General features: G+C 40.2%; 1 protein-coding gene across 3 annotated transcripts; it reads right to left on the bottom strand.

The window, feature by feature from the left end:
• Positions 1-873: 873 nt before the first annotated feature.
• cep162 (centrosomal protein 162) lies at positions 874-22,792 on the bottom strand. Of its 3 annotated transcripts, none has more exons than XM_053433306.1 (29): positions 22,690-22,792; positions 21,204-21,299; positions 20,847-20,982; positions 20,110-20,235; positions 19,734-19,917; positions 19,222-19,295; positions 19,059-19,120; positions 17,113-17,143; positions 16,706-16,780; positions 14,041-14,253; positions 13,645-13,726; positions 11,692-11,950; positions 11,154-11,367; positions 10,758-10,888; positions 9,847-9,981; positions 9,129-9,260; positions 8,140-8,252; positions 7,817-7,919; positions 7,599-7,725; positions 6,896-7,059; positions 5,930-6,034; positions 5,612-5,845; positions 4,207-4,404; positions 3,663-3,972; positions 2,821-2,953; positions 2,604-2,745; positions 2,426-2,524; positions 1,508-1,642; positions 874-1,054 (listed from the first exon to the last, which is right to left on the bottom strand). In XM_053433306.1, exons 1-29 carry the CDS (start codon positions 22,789-22,791, stop codon positions 878-880), a joined length of 4,092 nt encoding a protein of 1,363 aa, XP_053289281.1. In that variant the 5' UTR covers position 22,792; the 3' UTR covers positions 874-877. The 3 variants fall into 3 exon arrangements, with proteins under 3 accessions (XP_053289281.1, XP_053289282.1, XP_053289283.1); XM_053433307.1 differs by having other exon boundaries at positions 10,758-10,885; XM_053433308.1 differs by having other exon boundaries at positions 11,707-11,950.
• Positions 22,793-23,837: the final 1,045 nt, after the last annotated feature.

The raw sequence follows: 23,837 nt of genomic DNA, 5'->3' as shown, positions 1-23,837 counted from the left end.
AGAAAGCAGGAGGTACCAGGGAGCACTTCGTCCTCTGCTCCTCAGCAGATTTCCGCTGTTATAGTCCAAACAGGATATACAGGCGTAATTTATACATAGGTGTAAAAGTTTGAACTTTGATTTTTCACTGAAGGCTGTCATGTCATTTCTGGAAGTTTGAATGAGTCGGACTCTGTACGGTCATGTGTTTTTATAATCTTTGTATTCTGTATTAAAATGTAAATGAAGCGGATCCTTTGTCATAAATTTAATATAAAAAAAAAATTGAGGTTTTCACTAGTGTTTTTCATCTAAATTCTACAAATTGTTGTTTTCTTTACCCTAGAATGGGCCATTTATATTTAAATATTTTATATTTACACCGGGAGCGGGTCCTCTCGATGGAGGCTGCCATGTTTTTTAAAGTAGCCTAGACTGGACAAGTTATAAATATATATATATCCTCCTAAACTGTGGGGACAGTGTTTCCAGTGTTGAGTGGGTGGCAGGACAAAGTGAATACAATTTAGTAAGACAAAGGTTTAAAGGGAGCATTTATTTTTCACTACACCCTAAATAAATTATATTAACATACATCAAAAATACAAGTAGCTACAAACTATGAACAGGTAGAACAAGGGTGTATTCATATTCTTTACTGGCAACAACTTTAAAACGTTGTGGGTATATTTAAGATTTTCATGTCATCATGAAATATTGCTAATATTTATCAGTTACTGATCTGGAGAAGAAAACATTGTTCACACTGAACAATATCACAGTGTTATTAAGTCTAATGAAGAGATGCTGGTTGTTGCTTTTGTTGTCCATCTTTGGCTTACGCAAGTCTGTGGGTTGTCATGGGGAGGGGGGGGGGGGGGGGGGGGGGGGGGGGGTTTCAGGAGGGAGGGAACACCACTCCCTGTCTCTGGAGATGTTTCAGGAAGTCCAGGATGGAGTCCAGCTCCAGGCGGAAAGCCTTCAGCTCTCTGCTCTTGTCCTGGGCCAGATTCTTCCAGCGCTCCACCTCTGCCTGCTGCTGAGGCTCCAGCATCTGCCACGAGCCTCCGGTATCCTGCAGGTACAGGGAGTGACCGTTAGAGATTAGCCAGTATCCGTTCAGTAAACCAATCAAACTCTTCAAATGAGTCTGCTAGCAGGGGAACAAAGCATTACCAACCCAGTGTATATGAAACATCTGATACTGAACAAATTTCAGGGGATGTCTGTGTGTCACCAAGTACTCTGGGGGGAGAATGTAGTTAGAAGTAGGTTGAGAGATGTGTCGCCAGTTTAACTTCCAGTCTGGAGCGGTTTAATCCACAGAGCAGCCTCAACAAACGCTGCATCACTAGATTTCTCTTTTGACGACAGAACTAGAAATAACTCCAACAACCAGTACAGGTTCAGTCTATGCAATTTAAACAAAAACATGATTTTTTTTTTTGGAGCTAAAAGAGTTAAAGTGGAAAGATCAGTGTTCCAGATGCAAATGTATGTGAAGAGTGATGTCTCCCATCACGTGTACCTGCTGCAGCTCCGTCTCTCTCTGTTGGTGTCTGAGCTCCATGTTGAGGATCTTCCTCTCCAGGCCACAGAGCAGTTTCACCTCGGAGCTCTGAGCTTCTTTAGCTTCCTTCAGCTCCTGCAGCAGTTTGGTCAGCTGGACACAAGGTGGACAAGAAGACTAACTGTTAAAGGGTTCAAAGAAAAAACTACCTAGGTATATTTTATCTTGGTTTTGCTGACGCATGGTAATCTGGCACTGGAGCAGAGACAACTTATGACTTAACGATTAAAACCTAAAAAATACCAATGGAGCACCTGAAGAGCAAAGATGGACTTTAGAAGTTTGTACAAATCAAATAGTGGCAACTGTTTTGTGTTGTTTCACCAATTTAATGAAATTTTGTATTTTTCTTACATTTCAGCAGGTTCAGCAAAACATTTCATACCACTGATATAATGATAATAGAATATTAATAATTACCCGTTCAAAGAGCAATGAACTTCTGACATTAGAATTATAATTGAATGAATAAATAAATAAAACAAAACAATAAATAACTATCTGGCTCTGTTGATGAGTTTATGCATTGGCTGGCTTTGTGTGTTATCTGACGGCAGTGGTTTTGGTTAATGACAAACATTTTTTGAATCAATTGTTTGATTTTTGACAAGTCAAAGGTTTTGTGAGAGTAGCTTGAATTTTGGGGTTGTTGTTTAAAGTTTTGAGAAAAGGAGAGGGAGTTTCAGGAAATACATTTGAATAATTCAGAAAACCTGTAATACTTCCCTAACCCTAACACCAGGATTAACCTAAACTCACATAAACTGGTTCAGGGGCTTGATTTTGTCCCCATAAGGACGACTTGTTCCTGTAATGTGACTGTGTAAACAGACTTAGGTCCCAACAACATGAGTAACACCTGGAGCACCCACTCACCTGCCTCTGCAGAGCGTTCTCTCTGGTCCTGGACACTGTCAGTGCATCTTTATTTCCCTGCAGCTCCTTCAGTTGTTCTTGAAGATGTTTCAGTTTTATCTGTAGGTAGATGTTTAAATCATCAGAAACATTCAGGACCATCTGTTGTCATTAAACTGGTGTGTCAGTGGCCCTGTACCTCCTGAGCGTCGATCGTATTGGCCTGTTCAGCCACCTTGGAGGAGGAGTATTCCAGGGCATGGGCGGCCCGCAGCTTGTCTAACACCTGGAGGTGTTCTACTTTCAGAGAGGACAGCTGCTCAGCACTGTGCTCCCGGAGCCTGGAAAGTCACATAACATCCTTTAGTTCAATCTGCAGGAGACGACTGTTGAAGAGTTCACACAAATACACATACCTGCGCAGCTCCTCCTTGGCTTGTACAGCATCTGCCTTTAATTCCTTCTTCTCCTTTTCCGCCTGAAGCTCCAGCAGCTCCACACGCTGAGTCAGAGCCTGGTTCTCCTGCAGAACCTCTGAGATATGGCTTCCTGTCAAAAGGACCGGCAGTTCATTTCAAACATCCCCAATACTCTGGAGGGGGTTCAAGTGAACATTTGAAGAACATTGAAGGCTTTGGTCATTGTTATTATTATTCCTGTTCAAACTTTCAGTAAAGGATCCTCTGTGGACTCTGACCCCCACCTGTCCCATTGGGATCATTTCAGCAAGAGGCATCTCAGTATAGGTATAAGACAGACTTGAAAAATGTGAACTTGTACATGCTGCTCTGAGCAGAGGCAGAGGTCCTAATGTCTGGGCCAGAGTGGCTGCATGTGCAGCACCTTACGGTTACTTGGCTGATCTGCTGCGTCTCACTGATGTTCACACATATAAATATATATATATTTATATACATTCAATATAGTTCGTTACATAATAATAACTTATAGACATTGAGACTATGAGCACCAGTCACTCTGCAGTTTGTTCTTTGAAGTTAAAATAATTATTTTATGTAGACTGATCTCAAACATGTCGAATTAAACTTCCATCTGTGTAAATAATGATGCACCCAAGATCACAGTGTACGTACATCTACATTACTTATTAGGTGTGGGTCTGTCCTAACCAGAGGAATGTTTCAGATTAAGTCAAAGAAAGAATTGCTTCATTCAGCCAATTTTGTTATTTGAATATAAGTTCATGCATAACTTATATTAGAATTCATGTAAGCTTGCAGAGGAAAGTCAATCACACCTGCAAAGGCTGTGGGCTGGTAGGTCTTCTCATTGTGAGCAGCTGGAAATGTTTCCTCTCCTCCACATGCAGTAACGGAGCTGAGGACCTTGGTCGGGCCTGGCTGTCGTCTGTTCTCTGTGGAGCGGGTTCCTGCTCGTGGGCTGGGGACAGACAGCATGCTCCTCCTCTCCTTCTGCAGTCTCTCCACAGTGCGGGTAAGATCCTGAATGGTTTGTGTTTTGGTGGCAAGCTCGTGGCTCAACCGCTCTATCCGCACTCCAACCGCTGCCTCGGCTTGGCGCTGGTATCGGCCTGGACTCGGCTGGGCCTGCAAGGTGGTGGGAGGGGGGGTATATATCAGTTTGTACAGGCAAGTAAGATTGAACTTTTTCTCTTTTTTGTATATTTGACTATATGTTACTAAAGGAGACATTTAATTCATGGTTAGTTCATAATTTGAATATGGGTAAAAAGCCAAAGGTTCAGGTCTAGATTAGAATGTCACATTTCTCTATAAAGGTTTCTATTGCATTTCAGTGAGAAGGTCAACCTCTGTGCTGACCCTGATTTTGAGCTGCTGCTGGAGAGACTGAATCTGGTCGTGGAGGGATTTGTCTTTCTCCTGGTGGCTTTCCTTCTCCTGCTGCAGCGCTTTCTCCAGAGTTTGAACCTGTGACATCCACGGCTGGTTCACTTCTTCAACCTGCTGTTTAGTTTCCAGCTGCTGCTCCAGCTCGGAGATCTGCTGCTCGTAGCGGAGCTGAAAGGAGCAAACAAACTAATTTCATATTTTCTTGTTTTAAGAGAAAGATTGTGTCTGTTTTTAGATCTAATCACTCAAACTACAAACGGTTCTGCGAGCTGCACTGTGATCCGGCCTTATTTTATCACCAAAGAAATTCATGCGTCAATGATCCCATTTAGAATTACAAGGGCAGGTTTAAACTGAAGGTTTATAATACACATCAGTCGAACCTCTCTTTACTGTGACAGACTGTCTGCCAATGTGAGAAATCAAAGCATCCGTCCATGGACGATAGTTGTGTTTATTTTGTCCATGTTTTAAATTGATAAAAGTGGCATTTTCACCTTTCAGTCCACACCAAATAATAAAGAATGCCAGATGCATTTTTTTAAGAATCAAAAACTAAATCATCTGACTAATAACAATATTTAGAAGCCTAATTCAGAGCTTTGTAGAAATCTCTTTAGCAGCAGTTACATTAGATTATATACATTTATTTATCCCAACACAGGCACACTCATGCAATTGTAGGGAAATTTAACCTCTGCTTTTAACCCATCTGGTGCAGGACACACAGAGCAGTGAGCAACCATGTACGGCGCCCGGGGAGCAGATGTTGGGGGAGTAAGGTGCCTTGCTCAGGGGCACTAGACAGGGTAGTGAGAATCCTCTTGGATTTTCGGACAGATCAACCCAGGTCTCAGATCTTCTAAGGGTTTTAACTCTGGGCCACTCAATGACGATCAGAGACCTTTACTGGAATCATCCTTCCTCAGTTATGGTCAGTGTCTCTGTCCCTGCTGCTGACAAAACCTCCCATAACATCAGGCTGCTTTCACAAAGTAGTGATGGTATAAGCCACGGGATGTGCAAACATATTGCTCAGAGGTCTGAGTTTGATGCTTATCTCATTACATTACATGTCATTTAGCTGACGCTTTTGTCCAAAGTGACTTGCATTTATGAGGGGCCATTTAGGGGTTCAGTATCTTGCCAAGGACACTTAGGCATGCAGATGGGAAAGAGTGGGATTCAGACCAGCAACCTTCTTGTTGCAGAACACCCGCTCTATCCCCTAGGCCACGCTCTCTCATCAGACCAGAGGATTTTTTTGCTCATGCTCTTAGACTTCATTTTAATTGTTGAATAAATGCTGATTAGTTATTACATCAGAGATCAGTTATCAGCATATGAACAAAGTGTAGCATTGAGTCAGTTGTACCTTGACACTGTGGAACCGTTGCTCCATGGCCCTCAGGCCTCGTTTGGCCTCCTCATCATGACTCTCCAGCTGTGCTTCCAGACGCTGAATCCTGGCCTCCAGCAGAGCGACGATCCTGTTGGGCGACTGCTCAGCGTCCACATCCTCCTCAGCACCAGCTCTGGCTGCAGCGTATATAAGAGCAGGCAGGGAGTTTGGATTCCTGTTTCTGAGTATTTGTTCCAGCTCCTTCACCTGGTGAATTGAGACAAACTCTTGAGGAATGGAGAGAGACAGTACGTAATAAGTCTGATTAGTTTGTTTGCTTGTGGGAGGAACCTGTCGCTGCAGGTCCTGCATCTTCTTTGTGTCCAAAGTTTTCTCTTTTGCCTTTCTCTGCTGCTCACCGCTTCTTTTGCCAACTTCTATCTTCAGTTTCTCCACCTGAAATGAAGACAACCTGTTATTTCACCATAAGCAATGTCCAGATGATTAACTGTTTCTGACTTTGTGCTCCACATCAGAACGGATACAAGGTGTCTGTTCCTTTTGCAGCTGCAGCATCACACAGTTGTTAATGCCCATACAACATATCTCAGACACACTAATCATATGTGTTCAGTGAGAACATGATCCTTAGTTTGCAACCAAGATTCAGTTACAGACATGAAGTTTGAAGACGAGATTAAATCATTCAAAATTAAGATTTGACATGAAAGGGATCTCAAGTTCAAGAGTGCCACTTTAAGTGAACGTGCACTGGAAGCTGTAGTTGATGCATTAGTCCGAATCTTTTCTAGATAATTGATTCATATGTTCGCGTCGGGTTTGGTTGGCAGATCTATGCTTTATGATTTATATCTAAACAATGTAAAACCGCAATAAGAAGAGTGGGAGTCCTAATAATAAAGGGTTAGGGTGTTCATTTTGTGATCAAACTGAGATACATAAATACATAGGTATGTATGTGTTAAAGAAACATAAGACTATATAGACTGTAGTAAATGTGAGTAGTATACTAACATGGTAAATGGATTGTATATACAAAGGGTTTTTATACTCTTATTGACCTCTCAAAACTCTTAATACTACAAGTCACGTTCACCCATTCACACGCACACAATCATACAGGGCTTCTATAAGAAGCACACTGTTAGCACAGTCGTCCAGCAGCTTGTCCAAGGACAACTCGGAATGCAGACTGTCGTTGCCAGGGATCAACCCACGACCTTCTGTAGAGTGGATCACCCTCCTCCTGTCACTATACACATAACACCTAACATATAACATATGACATCATGTAACCTGATCAGTGAGTTGTTGAATCTGAGCTGTAGCAGCCTTCAGTCTGTCAGCATCTCTGTCAAGAAGCTCCTGGTTCTCAGCAAGCCACTGCAGCTTCTTCTTCAGGCCAGACACTTCCTCTTTGTGCTTCTCCTCCAGTACACGCATCTCAAACGTCTTATCACCTGTAGAACATATGGAATGGATATGTTGTCCAAAGATCACTTGTACATATACAGAATAAAGGTCTTGTAAAAACTGGGAGCTGTCTCAAATAATTTTGTCTCTAACCTTTCAGTGTTCTTTGGATTTTACGTGCATAGATGTTGTTTTTCCTTTAGTTTGCATGTAAACGTTCTGCTAAGTAACAAAGGCCAAAGTGAGTCTCTCTTCCACAGAAAGTTCTGCTCCTTCAGTGCCTGAAACGCCTCCTTTGTATTCCTGTTGTTTTTCAGTAAAGCGTCTACGTCGTCTTGTGACATTTAACGTGACCGCCTAATGGTTATAATGGCAGTGTTCTACAGCTGATCAGGAAGCCTTTAGGTAAGGGATGGGACACTTCCAACACAAACACCTAAGAGGCTGACCAATTACAAAAGAGGCCAGCCAACCAAATGATGTGTACTCTGAACATTACAGCAGGTAAACATGTTGGTAGACCATTCAATCGATGTTTTGAACATGTAACTGGACAAAATATGGACACTACATCTCCACCACTCACCTGAGGTGGAGATGACCTGGAATTTAGCCAAGTTTCTCTCTTTCTTCAGTAGCTGCAGTTCTTCCTCCAGAGCATTTGTTTCTTGCTTCAGTCTGTGCATTTCCTCAGAGAGCTTCGCCTCATTCCTCTGGACACAGACAAGCACACATTTTAATGATAAGTGATGAAAATGAAACAGATGCTCTGTCGAACAGTAGTTCAGTAATCCTGGTACTTACCTGGAATTTGTTTATTTGAGCTAACAAGTCTGTAATGCGTTGAGCGTGATCCATTGAACAGACATTTCCCACAGGCCTCGAGGTTTGAATCAGCTTCTCCGTGCTGCATATTGAAAATGCCACAGACAATATAAAAATATGGAACTATACACGTTTTGAAAAAAAATTGTCTTTCTGGAAATATGACATTCAAGAACCGTAACTTTTCCCTTTGACCACCAAACTTGAGTCAGTTATTCTGTGAGTCCAAGTGAACAGTTGTGCCAAATTTAAAAGAATTTCCTTTGAGTTGAATGTTTCATGTTTCAAGTTTCAGCTCTCACCTTGCGGAAGTCAGTTCATTCCGCAGCCTGTGGTTTTCATTAAACATGGCCTCCTCGTTAGCTTTGCTCTGGGCCTGTTGAGCCTTCATCTGTGAGTAGAGTTTCTCATTCTCCTGCAAAAAAACGGTTTAATAGCACAAATATCAAAAACAAATGGAAAAATAAAGACAGACAGAAAGAAAAAGAACAACTACACAACATGTAATAGGTTTGTTTTTAAGTGACAACATTCTTTAGTTTTTGCATGGGATGCTTCACAACTGTATGTTGTTCTGATGGGCGTACAATTTGTTGTGTTGCTTTCTACTTCCCTTTTCCCGTATTAATCATTAATGAACAAGTTGTGTGGTAATGGCTGAGATGGAATCAGTACGATGCAGAGGTGACAGGTCAACATCTGGTTGCTCTGGATTTGTGGGGAGTGGCCTGTTACTGTCATGTCAATGTCAAAACTCATCTTCGTAAAACAGGCGTAATTTTTACATTGGTGTAAAAGTGTTTTATACTTGATTGTCCACTTCTTATAATGAGTAACAGGAGGCTCCTCACCTCAGTGAGAATGGACTGCATCACTGACATAATGACAGATAACTTAACCTAAACAACAGGTACAATTTTGCTTTATATGTATTTCTACCCATTTAAGAATGATTTTCAAAATATAAACAGGACTACAACTAATATTTGAGAGCTTGAAGCACTATGGTCATTTAATAAAAAAAATTGTAGAATCTAGGGAACATAAAAATAGTGTATTTTAAAAGGGAAACTGTCAAAATAAAACCCATTTGGTTTAATTTTATGTATCAGTAGCAGCACTATGTACATTATGTACATGAGATGGGAGATTACAAAGCAGAGGACTTGATGTCAAATCGAAACCTCAAAGCTCCTATTAGGCAACAATTCATATTCAACCTGATGCCAAAAAATGACATTAATGAGGAAATCTGCAAACTGTGTCTGATGAGGAGCTCTAGGAGACGAACCTGCTGGTAACCTTTAATGAGAATCTCCTGCTCTTTCATTTCTTTATCCATCTTTTGGAGCGTTCCCTCTGTTGCGGGATCTGTGGCCTCGGCCCGTTTGGTCTTGTGATTGGCTTCTTCTGCACTTCGCAGCTGAGGAATACAAGAAACAAAAGTCGAGCCACTTCTTTTTTATTTTGTATTCCTATAATACTGACCATCTGAAAATCTGAGGTCCCACATTCATCTACAAACCCTACAACTACACAGTACACATGAAGCCTATATTCAAATCATTAATGGAATATGAAAAATAAAGAGGCCTTCCTGCAGCTCAGCTCAGGGTTAGTATAACATCCACAGAGTGAGGAGTTAGATTTACTCTTTGTTCTGCAGTAACAAAACAGCTGCAGAGCAAAAAGTAACTCAGAGAAACTTTCTGACTCACTTTTTCATGTCATTAAATAAAACACTATGCTCTACCTATATATCATCAGGGTTTTATCTATAACCTTTTTTGTGTTATTTTTTTTCTCAACCTGCATTATTCTGAAAAATGTGGACATTGACTGTTGAGCAGTTGAGGAGTCACTAAAGCTATACCAGAAAATGAGGCGTGAACAGTCAACAGCCTCCACTCTACATCACACACAGTGCAGGAAACACAGACTGGGACATGTATCAAACATGGGTACAAGGTTTGGAATGAACATTTGTACATTTCAGTGCATTTCCACACCTTGCTTTGCAGGAGGAAGATCTGCTGTCTGAGTGCATTGAGCTCCTCTGCTTCTTCCTTCATCTTCTGCAGCTCCCTCTCTCTCTGAGCCAGCTCGGCTCTCAGCTCCGTCACCAGAGAGCTGCTCTCATCCTTCTGCAAGTCAGGCATCAACATCAATATCAGATGAATGATTAATGACAAATTGTCTGAGAAGAGAAGCTTCCCATCAGCTAACAATTGGGCTCTACAATAAATTGGTGATTTATCTGAATTTGTGCTATAAATGTGTCTACAAAGTGATAATCACCTCACTAGAATTGGCACAAATCAAAAATTGGCCATATTAATTGTCATGTGTCACTAGTCTCACAAACTGTGATGTGCGACTCCAGATGTTCCCTGACACCAGGTGTTGAGTACAGAGAAAACACAAGCAAGGAAAGCAGGTGAATAAAGCTGCTTCATGTGATCTCGACAGAGGTATCAATACGTAACTTTGTGCCTCTGTCTGCTACTCAACCCCTCGCCTGAACACTCCACAGATATCTGTGTTGTTGTGAACACCTCTGAGTGGATAATCTCCTGCTGCCTTGTGGATGTGTGAAAAGCAACCTCCAATTGTCCGGACATCATCCGGAGGTCATGTGTGAAAACTGCTAAACAAGCATATTGATGACAGCTTTGGAAGAGACTCAGGTCTTACTATTGTTGCTCATTGTATTTCAAATTAAATCCTTCATAAAGTGATGTGCAAATGACTATGAGTCTGTTCACATGTTTCCACATTATAACCCAATTTTAAACCAAGTCCAATTTTAATATTGGGGCTGACCACTATCTCTACCAAGCAGAACAGCATATAAAGTAAAATACAGGCTGAAGATCTTGATTCAGGGCTTTCAGAGTCTGGACGTCCAGTGTTGTCTTACATTGTTGTTTGGAAGATGATGTGTTGGCCTGGTCTCCTGGGGACTACTTGTGTGGATCTGCTGTTGGAGGACGCCCACTAAGGACTGAACAGATGCCACCAGCTCACTGCTCACTTTGAGAGCTGACTCTGCTAATCAAACAAATATAGAAGTTGGTCAGTAGCTTTACAATTCGAACACACATATATAAACATGACACTCTGATTCCACACCTCAACACCATCCTTCATTATAAAGCAACCAAGGAATTTAGAAAAACAAACACAAATTTCTGAGGCAACTGATAACAAAATAGGAAAGAAAACAAATTCAGCATGGAGTAAAAAAAAAAAAACTCAACAGGAACACTTTGATAACTATATATATTTTTGTGTGTGAGTGTCACAAACTACTAACCTGTGTCGTCGTCTCTTTCTGGGCTCTTCGTGAATGTAGCTGTTGATGGACGCTGTGGTAAATGGCTTTTGGCTGCAGCAGCAGTTTTACTGATACCTGACGACCTGGAGGTCAGTGCTGTTCTCTGCTCCACCTTCCTGGCTCTCGCGGAAGCCAAGGTTGGTTTCTTCAGTGAAGACGTAGAAGGAAGAGAAAAGTTCGAGCTGCGGGAGGCCTGGGGGAAAATATCCACAACTCATCAGGGATATTAGATGCTTTACTAAAAGACAACACTGCCCATCAGAAGAACTTGGTGGAGCTGTTTTCTGGTAAAACAAAGAAAGGTATCTTAGTCATATCTCCAGTTTGTATGTTCTGAAGCTGCAGTGCTAAAATCTGCGTTTTCAGTCAATGTCAATCTTAAGGTTAACTTTGTATTGTTTATGCACTAGACTGTTACTTTTATATATAAACCACACATTTGATATGTTAAATGTATATAAAAACAACCACAGATCTATACACCGCTGTATGGAGAAAGGTTTGAGTTCTGGCTCACAGGTTGTTTCTTAACTTTGCCAGCCTGAGAGGATTTAGGAGGAGCCGTCTTGCTGTGATCCCCCATCAGCCTCTGTACTTCCTCTCTGATGCTCAACTTCAGGTCACGGTTGGGATGGTCTGGGGAGTTCGGTTCATTGTCTTCCTTTATCTTCGTAGCAGCTTTTCTTGGACCCTTCAGTTGTGACTCTGTATAAGGCACGTCAGGGAAAGTTCTTTCCAAGGAGCAGGATGGTTTCTCTTGGACAGGTTGCAAAGCACTGTGACGAGAAGAACATTGTTTTTGGTATTAAGTGCAAGTTGTTTTAACTAAATTCAGGTTATGAGTTGGGAGAATTTGTTCTTTTGAGCCAATGGATCAACAGTGAGTCAAAATAGTATGGTAAATGGTTTTGTATTTATATAGCGCTTTTCTAGTCTTGATGAAAACTCAAAGCGCTTTACAGTACAGTTTTTTTACATTCACCCATTCACACACACATTCATACAGTGCATCTATTCGCAGCACTTTGTTATTCTATGGGGGGCCATTTTGGGTTCAGCATCTTGCCCAAGGACACTTCGGCATGCAGATGGGTCAGACTGGGGATCGAACTGCCGACCTTCAGGTTGGAGGACGACCACTCTACCCCTCAGCCACAGCCGCCATAGTATACATCCTATGATACATAGACTTCAAACAAAGTATGAATTTGATGAATACAGTTAAGTCTTGGTTAATCTTGAATCTTAAAGATTGCACCAGAGATATTCAAAAAAGTGTTGAAAATGTAAGTATTCCGGAGTAATTTGAAAGGAATTAAGTGAGTGTCATCTTAACAATATTGAGATCAAAATGGTTTCAAAGTTTAAGGGTAAGTCACACGGTTTGACGGCGGCGTGGCGTAAAATATGATAATTCGCCAAATATAGTTTTTTATTTTAACTCCTCTGTGCATTGTCCAATCAGCCTAAAACTATGTACACATTATCAAAATCCTGGCCTGAACAGATTAATATGTCAATATTGACTCATCGTCACAGCGCCACCTGCTGGCGACAGGAAGTGCATGTCTTATACTTTGATATCCTGCTCCTGGCTGGTTTACATAAAGATCTCAAATCTGCTCAGAATATTCATAAGACCTTCAGCATACTTCATGGTCAGAATTGAGACTTTTCCTCAAACCGTTTAGCCACAGCGGTGCGGCGAAGGTTGATGCTTCATGATGTCCAATCAAGACTATTGAGCTGTTGCTGCAATCTTTGGTCACTAGAGGGCCGTGTGAGACCATGGTTTGCTCAAGGGACTAAGTTTTCTCCTCAGAGTTGTAGAGAATTGTATGTATTTCACATTGTTAATGGGATGGAAACTCTACTTAACTTACTGATGTGTGTCAATTAATGTTGAGAGACAACTTAAGTTCATGTTAAGAGTAAAATGAGCCCAGAAAGAGTTTATTTTGTCTTGACAAAAGTGTGGTCCCCACTGAGAGGAGCTGTGCAATCAGCGCCAAAATTCTAACATAGGAGAATTAATCTCTGTGATAGATGTTCTCAATTTAAAAGAATAAATGTCCTTAGTGTATGAAATTCCTCTATTTATGAAAATGTTTTATTCAAAATCATTTAAATTCAGGAAGTCCCTCAAATGAAAATGGGTAATTTCTATCTCTTATTTTATGAGTGAAATGTTGTCTGGTCATGATAAGAACTGTCAAACTTTTTTAAGGTTACAAGGTGGTAGCATTTAGTTGAGATTCTACATGGTCTTGGCCGCGTGATGAACACAGGAAGTGATGCGTTTATCCTTCCGCAGTGCACAAAATGCATGCACAAAGAGCTGTTACTCTCAAATACACGTTTGAAGATCTGAAGTGTGAATCCATCTTCTCACACTCTGCTGAGGCTGAATCTGTCACTAAACCTGTGCTCTCAGATTTCGGCTCTCCATCTTAGATTTTGCAGTGCTAACCTCACAGGTTGAAGGCTGAACCCTCTAGTATGATCCTCGTCTATTCGGATCGGCCTCATCAGTTCTTCTGCAGTGGGAAGATCTGAATATGAAAACACAAAGTAATTATTCTCCTCACATTAGTTTGTTCCTAAAAATGACCTTGACATATGCAAACACCTCAGTACAGTCTCATTTCAGAGGCTCTCTCATTGTCCATAAAACTTTGAGTTTGCTGAACCTGTGCTGTCTACTCAAGAAACCAAAGGAAATTTGAAATTTAAAAGTTCAACACTTTTAACTCACCGGACAATTTAGAAAACAACTATCTGAGCTAGCAACACTGTAACATGTAACTTTGTTATAAAATACAAAAAGAGTTCCTCAATTAATGTTAACAGTAGGGCAGTGTCTGACCTGACTCGTTAGTAGAAGCCGGCTGAAGAGACAATCTGCCATGTTGAGGAGGGAAGGATGAAGACACAGATCTGTGGAGCCTCCCTTCTCCTTCCACAGGTGAATGCAGGTAATCACGATTATGGTCGTCTGAACCCTCCACGACCTGGATCTGTCTGTACGCCTCATGCAGAGCCTCCATCTCTGAGCCTCCGCTCTTCACATATGAGTGGCCTGCACAGAAAACAAATTCAGCTGTGTGATAAAGAAAGTGCTGCAAATAGACGCACTGTATGTATGTGTGTGGTTGGGTGAAAGGCAAAGCTGTACTGTAAAGCGCTTGAGTGTTCATCAAGACAAGAGAAGTGCTATATACAGTGCCTTGCGTAAGTATTCACCCACCTTGGACTTTTCCCCATTATGTACTGTTACTAACTGGAATTCAAATAGACTTAAATAAACTTTTTCCCGTTTGATCAACAAAACATGCATAGTACTTTGGAGGTGCAAAATAAATTTTATTGTGACACAAACAATAATGAGAACAAAAAAGTTGACATCTGTTGGGTGCATAAGTATTCACCCCCCTGTGTCAATACTTGGTAGAACCCCCTTTCGCTGCAATTACAGCTGCAAGTCTTTTGGGGTATGTCTCTACCAGCTTTGCACATCTAGAGATGGAAAGGTTTGTCCATTCTTCTTGGCAAAAAAGATGAAGCTCAGTCAGATTGGATGGAGACCGTCTGTGAACCGCAATCTTCAAGTCTTGCCATAGATTCTCTATTGGATTGAGGTCTGGGCTTTGACTGGGCCATTTTAAGACATTAACATTCTTTAATCCAAACCATTCCTTTGTAGCTCTGGCTGTATGTTTAGGGTCATTGTCCTGCTGGAAGATGAACCTCCGCCCCAGTCTCAAGTCTTTTGCAGACTGCATCAGATTTTCTTCAAGGATTTCCCTGTATTTGGCTCCATCCATCTTTCCCTCTATTCTGACCAGTTTCCCTGTACCTGCTGAAGAGAAGCATCCCCACAGCATGATGCTACCACCACCATGTTTCACTGTTGGGATGGTGTGCTCAGGGTGATGGGCAGTGTTGGGTTTTCGCCACACATAGTGTTTTGCATTGAGGCCAAAAAGTTCAATTTTAGTCTCATCTGACCAGAGCACCTTCTTCCACATGTTTGCTGTGTCTCCCACATGGCTTCTGGCAAACTCCGAACGGGATTTTTTATGGATCCCTTTCAACAATGGCTTTCTTCTTGCCACTCTTCCATAAAGGCCAGATTTGTGGAGTAGACGACTAATAGTTGTCCTGTGGACAGATTCTCCCACCTCAGCTGTGGATCTCTGCAACTCCTCCAGAGTAACCATGGGCCTCCTGGTTGCTTCTCTGATTAATGTTCTCCTTGTCCGACTCTTCAGTTTGGGTGGACGGCCTCCTCTTGGTAGGTTTGTGGTTGTGCCATATTCTTTCCATTTTCTTATGATGGATTTTATGGTGCTCAGAGAGATGTTCAAAGCTCTGGATATTTTTTTATAACCTAACCCTGCTTCATATTTCTCCACAACTTTATCCCTGACCTGTTTGGTGAGCTCCTTGGTCTTCATGATGCTGTTTGTTCAGTAATGATCTCCAACAAACTCTGAGTCCGTCACAGAACAGGTGTATTTATACTGAGATTAAATTGCAGACAGGTGGACCCTATTTACTAATTATGTGACTTGCAAATGTGACTTGTGAATGCAATTGGTCGCACCAGATCTTTGTTAGGGGTTTCACAGTAAAGGGGGTGAATACATATGCACTCAACACTTTTCAGATTTTTATTTGTAAATAATTGTGAAATCCATGTAATATTTCCCCCCACTTCCAAATGATGCACTATTTTGTGTTGGTCCATTACATAAACTCATGATGAAATAAATTTTAATATGTGGTTATACCATGACAAAATGTAGAAAAGTCCAAAGGGGGTGAATACTTATGCAAGGCACTGTAAATGCATTAAATTCGTTATTGCGAGAAAACAATTGCCCACACAACAGGTTATTGTGTGTTAATGAATATAGCTTATAGTCATAGTGGTTCTCTTGTGTGTTGTATCTACCGTTGCCGGATAGTGACAGTGAAAAGTGGCCGTGACACACGTTTGAGGTACACCCCAGGCGTCCACCTGCTAAACACCACCTCTGCCTCTCTTTGTGGGAAGCTGTGCTGGGGTCAAACATCCTGCTGTCAATGCAGCGAGTGAAGCCGACCACTGGGAATCAGCTTGTGATCAGAGCCTCTGGGGTGAACACAGCCACAGGGGGGACAGACCTGCTCCACTCTCCACATCTCAGGAGGCTTTCAGGTCAGACATTACTTCTTCCTTACCACTTGGGTATAGGTCAGGGGACTTTCTGCATATGGGGTCTCTAAGGGAGAAACCTCTTTTGCCCTGAGCCTTTAGGAGACAGTATTGTTAGTCAGGCCCAGGGGCTTCTTGAGGCTTCAGCCTTGGGTGGTGGATGTGCTGCAGCCTGAGTGATGATTTGGCCAAGCTATTATTACCCAAAATAGGTGAACTGATCATACGATGCAGCTGAACTTCAAGACTGCATAACATTCTCTGGTGCTTATTTTATCCTATTATGCTACTGAATAACACTTTGCTACTTGACCCTATGTCTTTGTGTTACCTCTGTCCAGTGATCCTGCTGTGTCCGTCTTTCTGTCTTCTCCACCAGTGTCGTCCAAAGAATCAAACAGACGCCCTGAGAGAAACTTCCATCTATGAAATACTTTACTATACAGTTATCTACGGGTACAGATTCGTTTCTACAGTGAAGAAGTAATAAAACAAAATACTCTTTATTTACAGGAAACCTTTAATTTGAACTAATACTAATTGAGACAATTTAATGAGTTTACATACATATATACATTGTTGTTAGTGAGGTAGTATTATTCCCATAATGTTTACTATAGTGCAGTGTAATGTTATATTCTGTCTATGGTCATCAAACCATATATTCCACTTTCAATTGAATGATAGATTGTTGTCTTTTCGAAAACCCAACAATGAATTATAATTTTTTTCTCTTACCTTTGCCAATAATTGGGGACAGCTCAAGCTCCTGAAAAAAAAGAACACACTCATAAACCACGTAGCATTATGGTACGTAAGATTGTTTTAAACTATACAAAGACAAAGCTCGGAGCCTGATTTGATCAACCTCAGCCTGTCTGACACAGACTGTGTGCACACACAGTGATTTGATGCATTAGTATTTGATGCATTAGTCTGAGTGTGTTTATTTTATTTGGCTTCTTGCTGAGTTGAACATGGTAAAGCTGCTAAGTAGTATTTTAGGTTCAGGCTGTAGACTGTGTGCCATGTTTGCAGAATACTTTTCCTTTATCTTCTTTTCCTAAGTCACATGAATCAATGTTTGTTATCTCCCTCTGCAATACAGTTAACAAGATAGGAGATACAGTTTCAGATAACTCTCTGGCCTTTGCTTGCGGGTTGGCCGATAGAAGAACTAAGAAGATGCATATTGTAGTTGAGATTGTACTTAAGTTGTATCTTTGAAATATTTTATTTTCAGTTTCATATGTAATGTGTACAAACAAACATATCAGTATACCAACAGTATAGAGACATATCAAAGGACAACAAAGGACAAAGTGCCCCCCACCCCCCTTAAAAAAAAAAAGAAAAAAGGTCAGTGTTCAAGGTCAATACAAACAACTACATTAAGTCATTGAGTATTTGGTGTAAGAGATGTACCAATATGGTCTAAATATGCCTGCCAAATTTTCAAAAAGGTGTTATATTGTTTTCTGAGACAATAAGTGATTTTTTCCAGGGGGATGCATAATGTTAGATTTGAATGAGTGTAATTTTTCTGGGGTAAGATATAATTGATGTAGAATATTATAGTTAATCAATCTGTAGCGGGCATTGATAATAGTTGACAAGCGGTTTTGACATAGTTCTGTCCAAAATTGTTCATCAATTGTAACATTGAGATCTGACTCCCACTTCATTCTAGACTTATGCACACCTGGTTTGGGGCCTTCATTCGTTCCTCCAATAGGCGATACATTTTAGAAATAAATTTATGTGTGTTCCCATCACAAAGAAATCGTTCAACATCATTCATAACAGGCAGAGTCATTTCAGGACCCAAATTAGCCCTCAGAAAGGATCTTAATTGGAGATAACAGAAAAAGGTTTGATTGGACAAGTTATATTTCCTCTTCAGGTGTTCAAATGGCATGAAAAGTCTTTTGTCGAAGCAATCTTCCAAGTGTTGGATTCCCTTATGGTGCCATCTGTCCAGAATCGTATTATCAAGAGTCATGGGTATAAGTTCATTTTGCTTTAAAGGTGTTTTAGGTGACAGCCCCACCCTCAATCCAAGACCTTTGTGAACCTCATACCACATTTTTATCAGATGCCTCAATATAGGGTTATCTGTCCTGTTGTTTACAGTTCTAGAATTGTGCTTATAAAAGAAGTCACTGCGGACCTTTTACTTAAGTTGTATCTTGAACAGAAAAGATAATAACCTGCACACACAATATAGATTTTTTTTCACAAGCTCCATATCTTGAAAAAACAAGTATTATTCTTTGCGCACAGGTTATTATCTTGGGTGTCATCTTATGCCACAAGGCTAAATAAAAACGTATCTTTGTTGGTGTATGATTGAATACTATTCTCTACCAAAGGTCTGTAGTGAATAAAAAAATGGTGTGCGGCTCAACATTGTATCGACCGACAAATAACACTCAGGGCAGTAACAGTTTTTTTTTTTCAGCTGTAAAATGTCCTCCAAATGTGTCTAGGTGAAAATTAAAAAAATGAAAGAAGTCATATCAAGATAGTTTGTTTAAGCTAGAAAAAACATTACCAGCTGATACATCAGATTTTTCAAACTCAAAAAGCAATTACCAAGCTTAGACATGGATGAGTATTCAGGTGAATAAGGTTCTACCTTAAACTACCTTCTAATTTGTATCATCATGAATTTGATTACCAACCTTTTGCACTGGATCTTTCTCATTCTCCTCATCCTCAAAATCCTCACTGTAGTGTGGAGAGCCTGCAGAAGCAGAAAGAGCAATGTTCTCATTTAGATGCACCGAGACAAAGATTGATAAAAAAGAAATCAAAGACATTTCCGGAAGGGTTCATGACTCTTACCTAGAGAGGGGGTCTCTGTGACTCTGGCCTTCCTTTGACCATCTTCATCCTGCTCCACTGCCTCCTCAGCATTCCTGGAGGGAGAACAGCCATCATCATTACATAACAGTGACAACCCTGAGCTTCAAGGACAGTAGCAGCAAAGAGTGCTGATTATAACCAAGGACAGTTTGTTTTTAACATACATATATATTCAATACTTCCAGAGAATACTCGTACATCAGCTTCCAGAAAAAACATGTACTGTGCGCAGTGCAATACACAACATATATAAACAACAGGCAAATGAAGTATGACAGGAAAAAACTTGATCAGTCTGTATCAAAGTTTTTACTACAAGGCTGGTTGAAATTCAGACATTTGAGTTCTCACATAACAGCTCCTCCTGAGAATGTCTGAGTTCAGTGCAAGTCTGAAAAAAGCCTTTCTGTCATTGTGTAGTAAGAGACCCCGCTACATGTATGTTTCAGTCTTGTTGTTGGTGTAACATCTGACCAAGGCTACTTCCTTACCTGCGTTTAGAACCGATGGAAGAACTCATTGAGTCAAGCTCTCTGTTCAGTTTGGAGTAATCTATGGTGGATGATGGTCCTGCTTCGAGTTGGGCAAAAAAAATGGCTTTCTCTTCTTCTTCCTCCAGGGTGTCCAAGCCCATAGTGTTCATGTCCACAGCTGGTACCTTCATTGATTCTACACCTGCACACACATTTGGAAATCTACTGAAAACCTGACATCTTTACAACGTTAAAGGAGAAATATGAGATGCAGGATCTGACATTAAGACTTCCCATTTGGAATCAAATAGAAAACATTTAACATCTTAGCTGTGGGATGCTGTCAGATATTACTGGTTGATGTGAAACATGTTTCTATGCCCTGTGGTCTCACCCTCTGTCTCTGTGTAATCTCTGCTGACAACAACAGCCTCTTCCTTCACACTTCCTTCGTCCTCCTCTTGAATAGCATGAGACTTCCTCAAAGACTTCCTGAAAGACTTTCCAGACCCCGACAGTCCTGAACAAGAAAGCCAAGGAAATGTGTGAATGAACGTTTGGGTAAATGAATCAATGACTGAATACACAACCATCAAAGTCTTATAAACCTAATCAATTATTTAAAAAACAAAACACAACTCAATCCTATAATCAGGACTTTGTTTGCGTTCATCTGATTGTTATTTAAATGTTGCTAAAGCCTGATTGGTGCAGAGAATGACTTGATGACACCTTGTTCCAACAGAGTCCTGCCTACTTTTAAAACACCCCGACAAAGAGATAAAACTCTCAGGTGAACTTATGGACAATAGACAGATACAATTATTTAAGATACATGGTTAAAATAAGAATATCCACATAAAAATAAAACCTGTGTAAATATATATATATATATATTTAAAAAAAAAGGAATTATAATGCTGCTCCCTCTCTGTTTTCTCTCCCTACCGCTGTCTCTCTCAGGATACCCCAGTGAGTCAGTGACCTCTATTATTTTTTTTCACCTCAGTCTACCTTTATGGGCGATTGATGTAGCCACAGCTATTGCACATCCTCATCATGAGGAGTGCCAAAGGCTAACATGTCCAGTGTGATAGATGTTTTATCACTGAGTCCTCTCCTCATTATTACCTCTCTCTGCTCCACCACCGCTGTCTTCATCATCTTGCCACCAAAGCGCTGCTGGTTTCGGGGCTGATTTCTGACTTCTTTTAGCACAAGGCTGCTTTTCAGAGCCACCCAGATCAACGGAGTCATCTGAAACAGACTGACAGAGAGATGCGTTTTAAACCATTAGAGCGTTTTTGCTGCTTTTAAATTAAAGAAGTTACAATATCCAGTGTTCTAACTTTGAGGAGAGTTGAAGTTTCTGTGGATCAACTGAGTGACCCTGATTTATTTAATGCTTTGTGATTCATGCAATGCTTATAGGATGAAATGATAATCAATGATCAGAACCAGAGTGGCATGTAAAGCATGTTGATTTACCTCCTTTAAGAACAGCTCAAACTGTTCATCCAAATCCTCCTTGCTCAGAGACATGGTGATTCTGTCCCATTCATCAGCCAATGGGAGCCCAGACAACTGAAAAAATATATATATTTGTACACCTCATATGTGCAGCATATCTGACTCACTAATGTCAGCATATGACAGATGAAATACTTTAAGCATTTCAGAGAGACAGAAAAATGATAATTTTAGTAACTTTTTTCATTTAGGAGTTTTCTACAGCCAAGATGTATTAACTCAGATACAAAACAATTCAACAACTTTCTCTTATGACAGAACAAAATGATCATACACAACAGCAATGGATGGCCTAAAAATTAGCTGGACAGGTCCTGGATCGGGTGATACCAGAGGAGAAGGAAGACCTGTTTGATAAGGAATGATTCATATTCATCACTCAGATGCTCAATGTGAAGGTTTAATGATACCTGATGTGTGTTTAGACCAGGTGATAATTAGTCCTTCAATATGTTATGTCTTTCTTGTTATTTTAACAATATAACTGTTATTGAGTTATGCCTAAAATCCTGCTTGGAGATGTCACAGTGACCTTTCACCAGCATCAAATCAGTTTCTATGAGTCCAAACGTAGAGTTGTACCAAATGTAGGAAATACCCTGGGGGAACTCCTATTATAATATATTCACAACATCAACAAATCACAGTGACCTTGATGTTTGACCATTTGAGTCTAATTGAACATTTGGAGGGGTTCGATCGAGGCATTCAGGGTAGAGTAGGAGGTGTGAATATACATACAACAAGAAATATAATGATTACAAAAGGGTATAAACATAACATATGAGGTTTATGTTAGATATTTAAAATAAATGTTCATTAACAGCTGTAACTCAAGAGTAGGATGAAAGTTTTTGTCACAGTAAAAGCAGTTTGACAAAAACACTCATGGTGGAGTTATTCTTTCACTCTTTGGATAATTTATTTAAATGTGAATTTAATGCCAAATATCATTATGTAACCTTTATTTCTGAGAAAGATAGAATGACGACACAATACAAATTTGTATGGGGAATAATAATATATATGCATGCATTGCATGACGGCACACATAACTATGAAGAAGGAACCGTGTCAGTACAGCGTCAAAATAAAGGATGAAACAGTGTCACTTCCGGTCACAACTATCAAAATAAAGCCGTTCCTCATAACGTCACATCAATTTAAATCATGAACGTTAAAAGAGAAGGGAGCCGGGCACAACTTTAATTACTTTCACTGGAGGGTTGCTGACGGAAACCTGTGACACACTGTTGAGCAAAGGTAACTTCTCCTGTGCGTGGAAGCACTGGAACAAAATGCTGCAAGAACTGACGGAGCTTTACAAATGTAACAACTAGCGTTAATCTTCATCAGCTTGTTCGTTAGCTGACTCCAGCAGCAAGCCAACTTGTTAATCTACCTACATGCGGAATATGATTTTACTAATTTCTACAAAACTCACGTGAATCACTGGGAAGCTGCTGCTCTCCGACACCCGATGGAACCAACACTTCCGTGTTTGGATTAGGATTGTGTTCCCGCGACAGCACCCGGGTGTAAACATCGAGCTGATTGGTTAGAAATGATTGCGTCATTAGAAATGAACACTCACGCAGCTATTCCCCACATAGTCCCGCCTCTACCCTGTCTCTGATTGGTTAGCTTTAGGCATGAAGAGTGATCATTGGTTTGTAAAGTGAATAATTTTGGGATAACCCAATCACAGACAAGGTGGGGGCGGGTCTTCTTTCAGTTACAGTGGAACTAACTCAGTTACGTTTTACTCCTGAACTTGTTTTATCTGTCCTTATGGAGGCCTGCATTTTATAAATTAACCCTGAAAAATATGTGAAATTTTTTTTCACCATATTATGATCAATATCATGTGCAATATTCCATATGAATCACTGCAATTATCATTGCTGCCACTTTACTTTGTATTAGTTTACTGCCTCATGTCACTTATTTTATTTTCATTGTTTTATTTCATTTCATTATTGTTACTTCTATTAGACATCAGTTCTTCTGCATTTACTCAGTTTTTTTTCCTTGAGGAAATAATAAAGTCATATCTTATCTTATCTCACCAGTCAAACACATACATCTTCAATCTGGTTCACTAAGTGAGGCACAATGAAACCAGTTAACAGATTTAAATACACGAAATTATTGAACTACAATATTGTATTTCAATGTTATTTGTACTATCCACATTTATCTGACACACTACAGTAGAACAGTTTGGTGACTGAAAAGAAGAAAAACTATTTTTTTGCCCATTTCCCTTCATATTAATTAGAGTGTTGATTTATTTACACTTTTATAGTTGATACAACATACGGCTGAAAAGAGAATTCCAATAATTGGTGATTAGTTAAGTGGTCGGTCATTTGGAATCCCTAATTTGACACCAAATCCTTGCACAATAGATACACACATGGACATACAATAATACATGAGCGCAGGCCATGAGCCACGATTAGTAAAAAACAAGAAAGGTAATCTTAATTCAAACGCAGATTATTAATTTAAGCATTATATGAACTTGTTATGGCCATTGTATACCACTTTATTGAAAAATACATTATTAATCTACACAGATTCATCATA

Source organism: Pleuronectes platessa, chromosome 10 (genome assembly GCF_947347685.1).
Source record: "Pleuronectes platessa chromosome 10, fPlePla1.1, whole genome shotgun sequence".
NCBI classification, from domain to species: Eukaryota; Metazoa; Chordata; class Actinopteri; order Pleuronectiformes; family Pleuronectidae; genus Pleuronectes; species Pleuronectes platessa.
This window is presented reverse-complemented; position numbering and strand designations above follow the sequence as displayed.

What these genes read in the sequence shown, in the direction of transcription:
- cep162 (XM_053433306.1), bottom strand. Translation starts at nt 22,791, where the DNA reads ATGTTTACACCCGGGTGCTGTCGCGGGAACACAATCCTAATCCAAACA. An exon ending in TTGAGCTGTTCTTAAAGGAG is followed by an intron (nt 20,983 to 21,203) that starts GTAAATCAACAT and finishes TCTCTCTGTCAG; the next exon opens with TCTGTTTCAGATGACTCCGT. An exon ending in AACGGTTCCACAGTGTCAAG is followed by an intron (nt 4,405 to 5,611) that starts GTACAACTGACT and finishes TGCTCCTTTCAG; the next exon opens with CTCCGCTACGAGCAGCAGAT.